General features: G+C 36.2%; 1 protein-coding gene across 1 annotated transcript; it reads right to left on the bottom strand.

Moving 5' to 3' along the window:
• Positions 1–6,066: 6,066 nt before the first annotated feature.
• Positions 6,067–15,358, bottom strand: LOC145768162 (zinc finger TRAF-type-containing protein 1-like). Its single transcript, XM_082579635.1, has 7 exons — positions 15,171–15,358; positions 14,537–14,647; positions 13,506–13,684; positions 13,016–13,154; positions 11,921–12,076; positions 11,240–11,329; positions 6,067–8,623 (listed from the first exon to the last, which is right to left on the bottom strand). The coding sequence occupies exons 1-7, from the start codon at positions 15,321–15,323 to the stop codon at positions 8,420–8,422; spliced, it is 1,032 nt and encodes a 343-aa protein (XP_082435761.1). The 5' UTR covers positions 15,324–15,358; the 3' UTR covers positions 6,067–8,419.
• Positions 15,359–16,579: the final 1,221 nt, after the last annotated feature.

Raw genomic sequence — 16,579 nt, 5'->3', positions numbered from 1 at the left:
TGATTCATGTGCTCATAAATATTGTTAAGTTCCCTTGCTTTCGTTGAAGAAATAGGCTTAAATATATTGATAATTTTCCCATATTAAATAATTAGTTGCATTAAATTATTTTGTATTATAAACAGACATAACTAAGCAACAACACTACATTTATCATTATAAAAACAAAAAACAACAAGCGAACGTTTTCGGCTAGTCATATAGCCCTTTTCAAGCCTATAAGAAAAAATACATTATTAAAAGAAATGCTAAAGAATCATATAGTATCACAGCAAAAATATGGTCAAATCTAAACATTTGAGAAACTGCCTCGCTCAAACAAAATGATAACTGAAAATTACACAGCACAACGGGTCAAGTATTTCAGAGGTAAAATTAATTGATTGTTCAGACAAGGACTCAGGCAGATTACGCAAGATTATGTCTGTTTATGGTTTAAAAGAGTTACCTCTCTACCCAAATTGTATTTTGTATTAGGCCTACATTAAGATTATTTGCAGTTTTATATGCGTCCCAGATTTGCATTTCTAAAAAAATGGCAAGCCTATGATATAATGGTGTAACCTACTGTACTGTCAAGCCTTAAAGCAGCCTGCGGCCATGGCCACTAAGTAGTGCTTCAATGACTGCCGATGCTACCTCCTCAATCGGCCAAGTTTGGCCGCCAGTCTCTTCTAGCCAATTATTTAATTTCGCAATAGAATGATCGTGGATTAACTGTCGAAAATATGTAGTGTCAAAAAGTGACACAAAATTAGGTCAGCGCGTCATAATCGCCACTGTTGCATTGTGCGGGAATATTTGTTATTGCTGGAATATATCCATCTGCAATCAGCCGATCACCAGCGCTGTAAGTCTTGTTTGTAATTCCCGATGTATATTTGAACAAAGTCTTAATCGAAAGTGCTAATTTACATCGGCTGGCAATATTGTCGTTTTTATGTCGATTCGATGTTGTCGGACATTGAATCGTTGTTAAAAAGGAGAACTAGGTTAGTTGACATCCGAGGGGAAAACATTTTATTATCCTATTTTGCAAAAATTATGCTTCTTTTAGTAATGTCCTTCACATCATTGAAATACTTATTTTATTCCCTTGCCGTCATCGTCAACACATGTCGAACGTTGCTTTTCGTTGCTAAAAAGAATTCTAGAGGAGTGGCGAACTTCTTTAAAATCAGCCACATTGGAGACACTCGTGCGAGTGTCGTTAGATGGTCCCGCAGTAGTCTACTGGATTACAATCTCGATAAAGCAGTTATTGCGTGGTGCAACGATTCTATTGTAGGACGTCGCCCAGGCCCAGACTTCAACAACGCTAAGTGACGATTTTAGCATTGTTGCAAATTTAATTATATTTACTTGTGCTATCGTTATTTTGTATTTTGGCCTCCAAACACGCAGATTTGGCCGCCGAGAAGGAGCTCCCGGTAGGCCACGATGGCTGCCGAAAAAACAACGAGTTTTAAGGCGAATAGCAGAAATTGTTATATTGCAGAATGTGCAGTAGCTTACATGACTTTAAAAGGGCACCATTGCCCCCCCATCTGCAGAAAAATTGAGGGCAGGGGGGCATTCGCCCCCCCTGCCCCCCCCCGCTTCCGGCGCCCCTGGGTTTGAGGGCCTGAAACCTTTCCAAAGGACCGGGAACTTGACGAAACAACCACGTATGCTTTGGATGTAGGGTAGGCTATTTTGCTCTGAAGGGTCTTGATTGATTTGGGCCCGAGAATAGTGGCACCGGGCCCAAATTATACTCTCAACGACCCTGAAAATAGTATTTGCTTGGTGGCATCCATCTTTTGCTTGTCGAGTGTTCTCTGTCCACCACTGTTTCTCAATGAGAGCCTACAAGAAATTCGCCTAATTAGAGCCTTGGATTTTTTGTAAAAGTCGTGGTTATTATCAGGTTAGGAAACATTTTGTAGCACTTTGGTTAATCACTTTTCCTTCAGCTGTAATTTGATCTTTTCAGCGATAGAAATTATGATCTGCTCGACACTGGTCAGTCCTAGAAACAGCTTTAGTGAGGAGCACTATGATCACGGTGGTAGGACGCTTTGTTTGGCCTTTCCATTAATCTAACATGAATGACCTTTCTGGGAGCAATTTGCTTCCCCAAGTAGGCTAAGCTACGCAAGAAGTCATCGAGACATGAAAACTTGCTCACTGTGTCAGAGACTAAAAAACAGAACGCACTAGTAGCCTATTGCTATTAGAGTGGCTTAGCCCTGACACAGTGTAACCATTACAAAAAATGTTTACCATCAATGGTTTTCCTTCTATTGGCTAGCCTACAACATTAATTTGTTACTTTTCACATATGATATATAGCCTACTGCTGTAGCTTAGTGGGCAACAGCCTACAGATTATTATAAGCCATGGTTGGTAAGCTCTAAAACTATCAATATTAGTAGGCTATGTAGCCTCAATACCATGCAGTCCTCTAAAGTAAACATTGTTAGTCTTACAGTAAATTTTACATGGGCTAACGTAGGCTGAAAAACTAGTTGTAAAATTCAACCTAGCTGATTTGTAGCATTGTTGATGATACACAAAAAGAAAACAATAACATAAATTTTTCTTTTATTGTAATATCGATTAGTTAGAATTTGACTGGGTCTCATTTTAAACTTTGACTACTATGGACGGGGTACTAATATCACCTTTATAAACGTTCACTTGTATTTCAACAACGTCGACAAATATTTGTTTAGCGCAGTGACGTGTGCTTCAGAAATATCACATGATTTAAAGAAATCATTAATTGTAGAAATCTTTATATCCTCGAAACGAGAAAGCCTGTTCAGAATCTTAATCCTTGCAGGTAGGCCTATGCCTACCTGCAGAAGATTTGGACTAGGCTACTATCGAATATACCCGGCCACTGAAATTATTTCATTCAATTGCAGATAAATTCCCGGGGGGTAGTCCACTTATGAATATGATCACATGTTTCACCCGAAAAACACATGTTTTTTCCACATTTTAGCAACACTGAAAATAGGTCCACAAACCGCTGGGTAGCCACCAAAAAGAATTATAGGCCTAGATGAGACTATAGTTTAACTGCAACTGATAGTTTAACTCGGGCCTGCTGAGCCACATGGAAGGGTTAGTGGCAAGGCTTTATTTTCATTTCAAATAGAAGTTGCACTCAAGAGAACCAGTTGTATTTGAGCAGTTAAAACATAAGACAAAATCACTCAGATAAAATGATTCCGTAGAAGCAATAGCTAGTAGGCTACATTGATAGTCTACTTCATAGAAATAAGAACCGACCAGTGGTTTTAATCAAGGCTTACGACAAAGGGAAAAGTTAGTTCGTGTGGATCCAGTGGTCACCCTTTGGCCAGGGGCGCCGGAAGCGCGGGGGGGGGCGGATGCTCCCCCTGCCCTCAATTTTTCTGCAGATGGAGGGGCAATGGTGCCCTTTTAAAGTCATGTAAGCTACTGCACATTTTGCAATATAACAATTTCTGCTATTCGCTTTTACCCTAATTATAATCTTTCATTTTGCCTTAAAATAATATTTACGTCACAGAATTTTGCAACACAGGTAACAGGCCTTAAAACTCGTTTTTTTTTTCGGCAGCCATCGTGGCCTACCGGGAGCTCCTTCTCGGCGGCCAAATCTGCGTGCTTGAAGGCTAAAATACAAAATAAAAATAACGATAGCACAAGTAAATAAAATTAAACTTGCAACAATGATGCTAAAATGATCACTTCGCGTTGTTGAAGTCTGGGCCTGGGCGACGTCCTACAATAGAATCGTTGCACCACGCAATAACTGCTTTATCGAGATTGTAATCCAGTAGCCAGTAGCCTACAGCAGGACCATCTAACGACACTCGCACGAGTGTCTCCAATGTGGCTGATTTTAAAGAAGTTCGCCACTCCCCTAGAATTCTTTTTAGCAACGAAAAACAACGTTCGACATGTGTTGACGATGACGGCAAGGTAATAAAATAAGTATTTCAATGATGTGAAGGACATTACCGGTACTAAAAGAAGCATAATTTTTGCAAAATCTGATCAAAAAATGCTTTTCCCTGGGATGTCAACTAACCTAGTTCTCCTTTTTAACAACGATTCAATGTCCGACAACATCGAATCGACATAAAAACGACAATATTGCCAGCCGATGTAAATTAGCACTTCGGATTAAGACTTTGCTATAATAAACGTCGAGAATTACAAACAAGACTTACAGCGCTGGTGATCGCAGATGGATGTATTCCATCAATAAACAATATTCCCGCACAATGCAACAGTGGCGATTATGACGCGCTGACCTAATTTTGCGTCACTCTTTGATACTACATATTTTCGACAGTTAATCCACGATCATTCTATTGCGAAATTAAATAATTGGCTAGAAGAGACCGGCGGCCAAACTTGGCCGATTGAGGAGGTAGCACCGGCAGTCATTCAAGCACTACTTAGCGGCCTTGGCCGCAGGCTGCTTTAAGGCTTGACAGTAGGTTACATCATTATAACATGGCATGATGCCTTCTTTGTATACCGGACACTTGTAGGCTATCATTACTCAATACATAGTGAGCTGATAGATTAGCATTATCGCTATATCTTATCTTAAAACTTGAAGAAAATTGGCCTTTTAGTAAACAAAAGTGCCCTTTTTTCGTAATCTTGCCCCCCCAGTCAAAAATCGTTCCGGCGCCCCTGCCTTTGGTGTGATATTTTTAGAAGGTAATTAGACACACATGCAAAAATAAAATCGTGCATTTCTCAACCTAAAAGTAAATTATCAAGATGGTTACTAAATTAATGTAGGTGAAAAGCAAACATTTTTTAAACACTGATATCTTACTCAATATCAATAAAATTTTCACACATCGTTTCTAAGCATCTAAAGTAAAGTTCCAAGTAAAGATATTTCGGTACTGTTACTGCGAGAAGAAAAAATGTTTCGCATTTTTTACTAAATTTTTGTCGCGGTGATCAACAAAAAATTGCTGGGGTAGTGTTATAAAAAAATCGTGATAAGGATCTCTTTGTCATAGCATAATCTAGTAGTATTAAAAATTCGACAGAGTTTGGTTAAAAAATGCCTGAAAAATCTTTGTTTGAAATTTGAAAAAAGTTAAAAATTTGCATTTTACAATACCGTAACCAATTAACAATAAAAATTGCTATGAGCGTTATTATAGGGACGCCCTTTTTTTAACTCGTTATAAAACCACTAAAAATGCCTTAATTTTTACTGAAAAACTAGGCAGCATTGTTCTAACATGAATGAACCTTCAGAAAATCGCTAGAGAAAAATTGATAATTTGAAAAATTTTATGTTTTTGCGTAGCCTAAGTGTTCTACCAAGGCATAGTCAAGTCCTACCAAAGGTGTCTTAACCAATGCAGATTCATTTTTGTTTGTTTTGCCATGAGTGGATTTCTTTGTCAGCTATGCCACAGCAAAATAATAAGCTTGAGACCAAAAAACGCAGGCCAGCTAAACGTCACAGCTTAAATAAGTTCATTTAAATTATAAAATTTATAAGCCTAGGCTACATGCTACATAAAATATCAAATGATGTCATTTAAAAAAGTCAAAGTGTATCCACCACACCTCTTTTCGCCAAATAGCGAGAAGGTTTGAAAACTCCATCACAAGCTTCGTCGAAAGGTCGCCACTCGCCATGCTACAAGTAACTTATGCCAGGCTACTCAGCTAGCAGAACTTGCAATTTTTAATACAGGTTTAACGTCTTTCAACGTTAAAACGATGTAAAAGCGGCAACTTTTACTGAATGGACAGTTGAAATGTAATGATCAATTTCAGAATAATTTTATTTATTTTTTATTATGTTGAGCTTGAGCAAACGTGTCACATTTTAAGTGCAGTAATGCTCACAATGTTGCGTTCATATGAGCATTGGTTATTTATTTGAACATCAAACGATGCTTTCCATCCGAAAGTTGTATTTCTTTCGAACTATAAGGAGGAGAACTGTGTTACGCCAAAACCAGATCGTCAATTTCAATGTGAGATTCTGCATTTATACCAGAAGTCGGAAACGTTTTTGGTACGTCAAGAGAGCAATGAAAGGACATATTTGAAAATGTATTTCCGTAAGAAACAAACAATGCTTTAACACTTAATACAAATAACATGTAGTAGCGACTGGTGTTGTAAAATTGGGGCCGCGTCTTCGCTGACCACGAGAAAAACGGCTGGGGTGTTGGAGGGTCTCCCCAAGAAAAATTTGAAAAACTACATTTAATTTGGTGCATTCTGAGCGTATTTTTGAACTCTAAATTGTGATGAAAAATTAAGATAAAACTTTCGCACTTTGAAATTTCGAAGGTTAGATTCCTCTGCGAGCCAGATGCCGTTATCAAAAGAGCCATGCGTTCCCGACCCCTAATTTATATAAACTTTAAAATAAAAAATCTGACTTGTAGACTTCTTGCTAAACTTAATACTCTCTTTATCTGGATGCAAAGTGTTGTTGAGCTACATAACGGAAACGAGGCAAATACTGTACGGTACATGAAGCCATTGTATAACATAGTGCTTTAACGATATAAACACGCATCAGCTTACGTTAAAATATGGTCCAATACGATTTGCCAAATGACAAACCGTTTCCAATTTGGCAAGAAATAATGTTCTATTTTGTTAGGTTAAACAGTAAATGAACATAAAAATGCCACAACACAAACATCTAAAATAAACAAAAAATAGTTTTAGCAAACTAAATTCACACAGTAGAAAAGTTTTGCCCTTAATAAATATAATCATTTTTAAATAACTTACGAGCCAAATTAAGAAAGGCGCAAAAGCAATACAATGTTGTAAGAAAAACGTTTAAAAGGATTTCTGTATATAGCACTTTTAAAAATACATCATTTACAGTAGATCTTAGCTTGCAACGACTGTGCAGCCATTGGGAGTCACTGCATGCTATGCAAAAAGACATCTTTGATAAAGGGAATATCAAGCAAAAGGTAACAGCAGCTAAAAACAACAAAAAAAATTTTACAGCAGATGTAAGATTTCATTATATAAATCCATTGATACTACTTATAATAAAATATTTGCAGCGCATGGTTTTAAAATATTGAAAGCTCTGTACGTCTCGTAATAACGTCTCAGTGTGTCAAATGGTGTTTAATACCAACGTAAATAAATTGAAGGTATGAAATGCACTTCAATGATTTCAGATCTACATCCCAGACAGCAATTCAATCGTTTTTACATTGATTCAACGTCTGCAGACGTTGAATCAATGTAAAAACAGTTGATTTGCTGTCAGAGATTTTGAAAATCAACAAATTCATTCGACTGGTAGCCAATCTATTCAAACATGCAAAGCGTTTAACACTGCAACAATAAAAAATTGTACATTCAAAAGAAACTAGCAAAATTTACAAAAGACAACACAAAACACCATGAAAAACAATCACTTAAAGAAGACACAAAATTACACAGAGTATATTATACCCAAGTTAACAATGCCGTTCTTTTGACTTCAATATTGCCACTACACAAGGCTGAATATAATGATCATGACTCCAGTGAGCCTAGCAGATACGAAAATACAGAAAAAACGAGGCAGACGAAGTCGGACTGAAGGAAGAAGATGCGATGGATAGAATGAGATGGAGAATAGAGTGCAGGCAATCGCTGCAAGGAAAGAACCTGCCAACCCCCACTCGTGGGAACAAAACCGAATTTGGATGATGATGAGTACGTGGGAAAGTTTGGTTAATGGTAACGAAATCGAATATTTCTGCAATTTGTATCATCACGAAGAGCACCATCCGGACAACCGTTCATACAATGCTCACCGTATTAATTTATCCAATCGTTTCTATTTGAATAAGAACCTATTAATTGAACTTGCTGAAACAAACATTAGATTCGATTGTGTAGCCATGTAGTTTAATCTGTGTGGACAAGGAGGACATGACTCTATCACAATTTAGTGCAGTAGGAGTCAAAAAATAAATTTCAACCAAAGGCTATCTCAAATAGGTGCCTCTGAACATGGTCATTTTGCCGTTGAGAATTTGTGTGTTTTTCGATTAGTCCAGAATTTCTTGGCCAGTTAAATCATTTTTCTACTTTGAATCAAAATACTGTATTAGTAACCACGTTACTAATTTTCAGCTTTTGCATTACGGATGAGTGTCTACTGCCGCATTGTCGTTCGTTGCTTTTAGTCGTTGATAGCGCTTTCAAATTTTCAGAATTAGGCTATCACATTCACGATCTACACGTCAAGCCTACCGGCAAGATAGAAGAGTGTATAAGCGGTTACATCTAAGGCTGAGTTAAGTTTTCTCTGGCACTACAACAAAGTAAAAGAACGGATTTGTTAACTAGGTTTGTACGTATTTATAAGTTGTTAAAGATAAGTCTAGCAAGAAAGCAACTTTTTCTTTTTCGTTTCTATCTTTTGTGCTGGAACATGAACAGGCGAAAATTGATGACCTTTGCCCCCAACATGCGATTGACGTCACCGGCCTCAAGAGAATAAACTTTAGACTCTGTTATGTCACTGGTAAACTTGGTATAAGACGGTTTAGCGGTGATGTAGACGTCATCATAAGGAGCGCGGAGCAACATGAAATCGACTTCGAGAGGCTCAGATATCTAGGAAAGTTTGCAGCAGCTTTATGAAAAAGATTATCAATAACACATTAAAATGGATGTCTTTATTTAAATATTTTTCTGCAGTTAGGCTCCTGCCTCCAGGTCTTGATAGAGGTGATCACCTGATGATCTAACTTAAAACTTCAATTTATTTGTAACAAACTGGATTGTCAATAGTAAAACGAAAAACAGCAGTAACTGAGTGGACATATCTAAACAACATTAAAACTAGTGAATAAAAAAATAACAGTTAACCTCTCAAGTACATGTAGCCCCACACAGAGTGAAATTTCCATGCCTTTTGACTCTTTTTTATTTCTTTAAAAGTAATGTCTAAAACATAGTGTTGGTCGGTGGAAGTGTAACGGAACTGCAAGAACTTTTGAATAGGATCAAGTCAAGAAGTGAAGAATATAGTTTGCAATTGCATCCCACAGAAACAAAAGTGATGGCCATAAGTAAAAGGGTGAAATTTGTCCAAACTTATACATTGGTGGTAATGTTGTTGAAAGTGTAAGTAATTTCTGTTATCTTGGCAGTGTCATAACTGACATTTATGATGATAGCACGGAAATTAGAAGGCGAATTGCTATGGCAAAAACAGCTGTGACATCACTTACAACGGTGTGGAAACAGAGATCAATTAGTAAAAACACAAAATTAAGATTGCTGCGAACTCTCGTTTTCCTAATTGCCACATATGGATGTGAAATTTGGACATGCAAAAAACGTGACATTAAAAAGTTAAAAAGTTTTGAAACGTGGTGTCACAGAAGACTATTACGCATCAGCTGGATGGAAAGAAAAACAAATGAATTTATTTCCCAACAAATAAACGATAAATGGAGTTTGATTAACAACATTAACCTCAGAAAATTGAGATATTTCGGACACATAGCAAGAAGCAACTCGTTGGAAAATTCAATGTTGACTGGGATGGTGCAAGGCAAACGAACAAAAGGACAACAAAAAATGAAATATTTTGACAATATCAAGCAAATTACAGGAATAAAAAGCATGTCGGAAACACTAATAAAAACAAAAGACAGAACAAAATGGAGGCAGTTCATAAGGGAGATCACAGCTGATCAAACATGATCATTCTGTTGAAGAAGAAGAATGTCTAAAAAGACATTATTGACCCAAAAAGAATGTCTAAAAAGACACTATGAAAAGTAACTACGGACAAAGACCAGTGTTTCGATCTTCCGATCTCTTCAGCGTAGTAAAAGGAAAGTGGAAAGTTATCTTCAAGTGTTGGTTGAGATGATGATTTGAAACTTGAGTGATTGTTGTGAGACTGGTACACCCCTACAGGTACACCCCTTCATTTTCTTTGAATTTTAATACTTACATGTGCCGCTAGTATCTAATTTCTTGCATTTTAGATCCATCTCAGATGATTGTTATGTCCTAGCTCAGTTGCAAATTCTTGTCTTTTTTTCTAGTTTTTATTTTTAACAAATTCCTGTCATTTCTTAGCACAAATTCTTTCAAAAAAATCACACCTTCTAATAGGCGGTAAAATTACGTTTCGCTGAAGTCCGAAATTAAAAATTAAATCCAGTCTCAATCACTCAAGTTTCAAATCATCATCTCAACCAACACTTGAAGACAACTTTCCACTTTCACTTTACTACGCTGAAGAGATCGGAAGATCGAAACACTGGCCTTTGTCCTTAGTTACTTTTCATAATGCATTTTTAGACATTCTTTTTGGGTCAATAATGTCTTTTTAGACATTACTTTTAAAGAAATAAAAAAGAGTCAAAAGGCATGGAAATTTCACTTTGTGTGGAGCTACATGTACTTGAGAGGTTAACTGTTATTTTTTTATTCACTTGTTGATTCATTCATATCAGTTTGTATCTTCTGTGGATCCTTCTCTAGTATCATGGGTCAATCCTATAGATGTTTGCTGGTACACCCCTTCATTTTCTTTGAACATTAAAACTGTTTGAAAAATATTGTAAAGCACAAAAATGGTCGGGATTACTACTTCATTGATTGTTGTGAATATAAGAGCAGTGATTATATCAAAGGTGATTACCAAAGTTATTTTCCAGCAGCAGTTTCGGGTTATCGAAGATTAAAAAATTATCATACTAAGATATCCACGTAAAAGGCTGAGTGTGCTCCCGGGCGTGAGTACTGCTTTGTAAAACCAAAATTGTAGGTCTAATGACCAATTTCCAAAGCAACTCGCTTTGAAACAACACCTAAAAAAAAACAGAAAATCTTGCCAAGTCGGCATCATCGGGACCAGGCCAACTTGGTCTCATGAAGGTGGGTGGCCCAATTAAACGGATAAAGTATACTAAAAAGTGAATTTGTCACTGCTCAAATACGGCCCGGTTGGACGTGGGCTACAATGTAAGACTATCACGCGACACATATCTGCTTCATAAAGCTGTTTGGACGAAAGCCAGCGACCCACTAGCCCATAAACAAAAAGTTTTAAAAACTTAGTTTTCCGACCACTAAAGTGCAATTCAGTGAGCTATTTGATTAGATGAAGTACACAACATAACCAGATAATCAGTGCACATATTTTACAATAGAGTGGTGATTGGACCGAACTACGCGTTCAGTTGAACCAGAACATCTTAGTTTTACCTTAGACTTGAGGTACATCTGGTAAGTCAGTCTCCTCTCGGCAGTCATGGTAGGGTTGGAAGGGTGTTGCTCTACTGCTGAGACAAACGCCTAGTTCGTGCAGATAATTGGCATTGAAACGCAGAAAACTTACAAATGTTAACATATTTGATTAAATAAGAAATTCCTAAACACAAAATGAGTATAAAAAGTTAAATTAATCAAAGTATCGATAGCTAAAAAAAACATTATAACGTTTGATTTCCATGCTATAAAACGTCAGGGTGATGTGACAATTGCGCTCTTCGATTGAAAGGTGTTTTCCACATTGCAACTGCTCACAACGCACTTAGCAAAGTGGAACAAATTTGACCAATCTTGAACAATTGGAACAATCTTGAACACACAATGACCCCAAATAGTCTGTGTGGCACTGTAAAAATTCATAGAACGAGATTTTATCCAACAAAAGAACTAATTGAAAGGAGATTTAGTGTATTACATGACGTTTGTTGTCAATCCTCCAACAGTCCGCTATATAAAACTTACTCAGAAGAAAATTGTCGAAAAAAGCTATTTTCGATAAACTGTCGGGTGATACGGTAGTGTAGCTTAGAGACTAAAACAGCTTTCTATTTGTCCCAAGAACATACTTTACAACAACAAAAATCTAAAATTTATGAACAAAATTGTAAACTCAACCTTTATGGCCCATGTATGGCCAAGCAAATGAAATCGATTCGACTCGTAAAATAGCTTTGTGACAAAGTCATCGGTGCGGTAAGGTCTCAATTGTACCTCCACATAGCAAATGTGCTCGCAACTCAAAAGCGAGACAACATTGTGCAGAACTGATACCTGCGTAAGAATAACAAAAAAGTTTTATTTTAATTTGAGACTCATGAAATGAATAATACATGACCTTTTAAGTACTAACTCTGTCTACTTTTGAGATAAATATCGGACAAGAGCATGTATGGTAATTTTCTCCCTCATAAAATAAACTGAAAGCATAACACATCTTATCTCGGTTAGTCGTATCCAGACTTTACGGCCAGTTGCTAAAGATTTAGATTAAGTGGACTGGAAGGCAAGGAAGCCAGTCTTTGTGTTCACCTTCGGGCATTCCTTTAAGTGTCTTGCCAAAGACACAGCCACATGCTCTTGACAGGTGTCGAACAGGCGCCCTTTCGAACGCCGAGCCAGCGCTCTCACCACTCGGCTATGCAACCGACGATCTCGGTTATAACGATTGAAAGCGCTTCCGGTTTGATTGATTGACATTTATTTTGTTGCGAGTATAAATACACATATTCAGCAAAGTCAGATAAAACAAACGATACCGTAGAATGTGTAAATACTCCAACGGGTGGCTGCGAAGTGACCTGGAAGGTCTTCTAGTCGAGCAGCCACCCTCAACAAAAAAAAAGGTAACAAATTAAACATAAAAGAAGCGATCAAAGAAACGAGGCAAAAGAATTTAAAACATAAGTTTACGGTATAGTTGCTTGAATGAACACAAAACGCATCATCTAATAAGAGATCTACATAGGCCTGAAGCCATCATTATTAGTAATACGATAGTAGTTTTACGGTTCCTTAATAGCAACCCCCAAGTATTGCCCATTTATCAGCAGAGTGATTCAATTGAAACAGCAGCCTTGCTGATGCAAAGTTTCACAAACATGTCATTGTCTGACAGTCAAGATCAAATTCTTTACAATTTCTCTTACTCAATCTGATGATGAAGATAGGTTAGAAATGAAAGTATTCGAGAGGTGACACTAGTTTACAAACCTGTTCCTTTTGTTGCATGTTAATGTAATCCAGGCATTGCAAGAGTTCTGTTGGGCTTTTGCAAGAGTGAGGGCAACTCTTTATATGGACATCCATTTCATGAGCCGGTCCTGACCACGGGCATCCTAACTGCTTGAGTCTGAACATTGCGAAAGGACAATCTTTTTGTAAGAAAATCCAAGTACAATATTGTTTGTTTAGTGAAACGTTACTATGACCGTTGTACAATGTCGGAGTACAACCCGAATTCAAAACCCAGATTTTTCAATGAATAAAAACATTTGATGACCAACCGTTGCATCCATTGAAATTTGAACATTTCCAATACGTTTGCTTAGTTTACATTTTCGGCATAAAAATTATTTGTGTTAAACAACCTCTGTGGAAACAATAATTGACTTGTTTTTTTTTCGTACAAAAACTTATTGAAGATATCAAACATACAATAAACTCTGTTGAATAAGTTGGTATTTGGTATTATGCAGGCTACCGGCAAAACACCACTCTTTCAGCGCAGTCGTTCAACTCATGCATGGAGATCCTGTTTCGTGGAAATGTTTCTGAACATGCAGAACATTGCACTGGTAGTTCAGATATGGTTTTCTCCACAGCAAGGTTTCGAATGCATGATCCTCGGCTGATATCAACGCGGCATGAGGGACAAGTCGCCTGCAAATGTAACAGCAACACTGGTCTCGTTTCAATAAACACATAAAACCATATATTAACCACATTTAGGCTGTTGTTGAATAAGTCGTAAGGAGTTGTAGTAAGTTGTACTAATGTTGGTATTAAAGACTAACGTCAATCGTGTGATAAGAACCAAAACAAGAACACTTAAAAATCAAAAAAGCTGAAAAATCTTGTATATTTTATGATCAAGTAAAAATCTGTCTTACAGTATTTGAAAGTATGCTTAATTAAAAAGCAATACATTTAGGACAGATCTTTCCTTCTTTATAGAGCATAGTTTTATTCTGCAGTATATAATTTCATGTCTGATAAAAAAAATTATTCAATAAATATTGTGGTTAATGAAAATGTTTATCAAAATCAAAAATCCAGTTTTTACTTAAGTAAGTGATAACAAAAGAAACTGATAACAATGTTTCTCCGAAAATACTAATCTCTAACATGATCAAGTAAACCGTAATTTCAATCAAGTGTATCACTTTTGTTTGGAAATATGTAGGAACTGAAATTGTAGAATTTAAACCTTTAAAATCAGAAAATAATTGAATTCAAAATGTCTGTTACATAATACCTTTCATGCTAGCATGAATTTTTCAGCACAAAACAACTTTTTTCAAATAGATTCTATTTGAATAAAAACCTTCTGATGATCCCAATAAGGGTGAAACAGCCTGTTAGTGTTAAGGTTTGGCAACATGGCAACTGTAGTTGATGTAAATCGCTCTGCTTGTCTTTTTAGCTTTGCTAAAAAGACTTTTGCTTATTATTAATAGTATAGCCTAAATATTGTTTATAAAGGTCTGTATGTATTTATAAATGTAAGAGTACCTGCTCATCTTTAAGCCTTGCATCAGCAAGAAGATGATGGTAGCAGCCGATACACATCAGATGACCATGGCAACACTGCATGCATGCTGAAGTGGGAAGATCAAGACAAACCTGGAGTTTCAAAATTAATTGGAAGCTTAAGCTGGTGGTATGTTAGTAATGGGATAAGGAAGCTCTTCTAGAGCTTTCGGAACTTGAGCATAAGAAAATCTATAGTGTGCAAGACACCACAGCAATGGTTTACCATCAATTTTGAAATTAAAACCTCCATCGGCTAACACCTGATACATTTTTGTTATAATAAAACAATAGTAGAATAGTATTGACAAACAAGATCAAATAGTTGTAACACATTAATTGAATGATTTCTTTGTGAAGTGGAATGTGATTTCATTTAAAAGTATAAATACTTGGAATTGTAGCATATAACTAAGTAAATAATTGGTTAAACTCAACAGTACATCAATAACAAAAAGAAATCATATTTTACACATATAACAGCTACCTATAATAATTATTACACTGGCATAATATAAAACGGAAAATTAAATTTATTTTTGTTGAATCTATTACTAAATAGTCGATTTTCTACACTAACATCTAAATTAATAGGTTACATAAAAATTTATCTTACACTGCAACTTAAAATATGATTCAATCTGTCTTCTAGCTTTTCTGTTTTATTTTGCGATGAAATGACTTTGATCTTTTTGTTAGGTGGAGCATTGTCTTCACATTCTTCTTCATGAAACAAACTGCTTGTTTGCAATAAATCTTCGTTGTTCATGGTTTCACAAAACACCTACATAAGCTTACATAGCATGTACTTAATGCAATAATACAAAATATGTCATTATTAAAAATTAATTAAACAAAGATCTAATTCAAACAACAAGTGATAAGCCTTTCTTAAAGTTGGTCACTGGTATTGACGACTCAATCTGCCTGAGATCATATACTTCAACTTTGGCAGTGCTGCAAGCAAGTCCAATAAAAATTAATAGTTTTGGGGTGGTATTGGTATATTTCTTCTAATCTTAACAAATCCAAGGTAGGTAATTTATTTCATCTCTATGGAACACATGGCCATCTTCACTTAGTTTAGTAATATGTACTAAGTAAAGTAGGTGTTCGAAGGTGTGCAAAAAAGCTCATAGTATTTCTTGTTTTAGTAATCTGTTGACTAATTGGTCAGTTTAATACAGAGCAGCATTTGCAAAAATGTAAATATTAGACATCAGGGATTAACCTGCTTCCTTCAATGCTCTACTGAATGACTTGCCCTTGCTAAAAAGTTCATACGAATACAAAAGACAGACTAAGTGCCAATGCTGCCACTATTGTCTTTTACAGTCATTTATTAAATCTTAAAAATCAACTTACAATGTTAAAATTGTTTAGCAACAGAGTTCTACTTTAAGTAAAGGTCGAATGATTAAAAAACTCTGTTGACAAAAGCTAGCTAGGGGATACCTAAAACTTTAAAGCATCATATTTCCAAAACTGTAATAGATACTGAGCTAAAATTTGCAATGTACATGGCTAAATCATGCCAAATAACATTTTGACCAAGTTTGAGCAAAATCGAATAGGGTCAAACTGGGATCTTTATGATTTTCAGGACGTTTGGCATGGAATGACCCTTTAAAAAAATAATGTGGCCCTTCAACATACAGTAGACCACTATTTTTAAACTTTCTGAAAACGCTGAATTTATTGTTGAAGAGGTAATCGTTTTTTCATCTTATGAAAATAGACTCCAGATGTTTAGAACTTCTGTTATGGATTGGCCAATCAATGCTGGATTTCAAGCTACAAAAAAGGTGGTTACCAGCTTTTTCCATGGTAAATGACGAAGCAGAGCATGATGTCAAATTACAGCTTGTGACATTTTCAATGCTGCAACAAAAATGGGGATTTCAAAACTTCATCAATCGCTCAGCTGAAGAAATCCAAAAATCAGATTCAAATATCGGTTCTTTGAATTGAAACAAACTCTAGCTGCATATGGATATAAGAAATGTTCCACAGACCACATATCTT

This window comes from Aplidium turbinatum, chromosome 4 (genome assembly GCF_918807975.1).
Source record: "Aplidium turbinatum chromosome 4, kaAplTurb1.1, whole genome shotgun sequence".
Classification (NCBI taxonomy): Eukaryota; Metazoa; Chordata; class Ascidiacea; order Aplousobranchia; family Polyclinidae; genus Aplidium; species Aplidium turbinatum.
Note: the sequence above shows the minus strand (reverse complement) of the source record. Positions and strands in the feature narration are given on the sequence as shown.

Bases quoted from the DNA above. Each gene is read 5' to 3' on its own strand.
- LOC145768162 (XM_082579635.1), bottom strand. From the start codon at position 15,323: ATGAACAACGAAGATTTATTGCAAACAAGCAGTTTGTTTCATGAAGAA. The intron at 13,155-13,505 runs GTAGCCTGCATA...CGCAATGTTCAG, and splicing joins GAAAGAGTGGTGTTTTGCCG to ACTCAAGCAGTTAGGATGCC. The intron at 11,330-11,920 runs GTTGAGTTTACA...TGCACGAACTAG, and splicing joins GCCATACATGGGCCATAAAG to GCGTTTGTCTCAGCAGTAGA.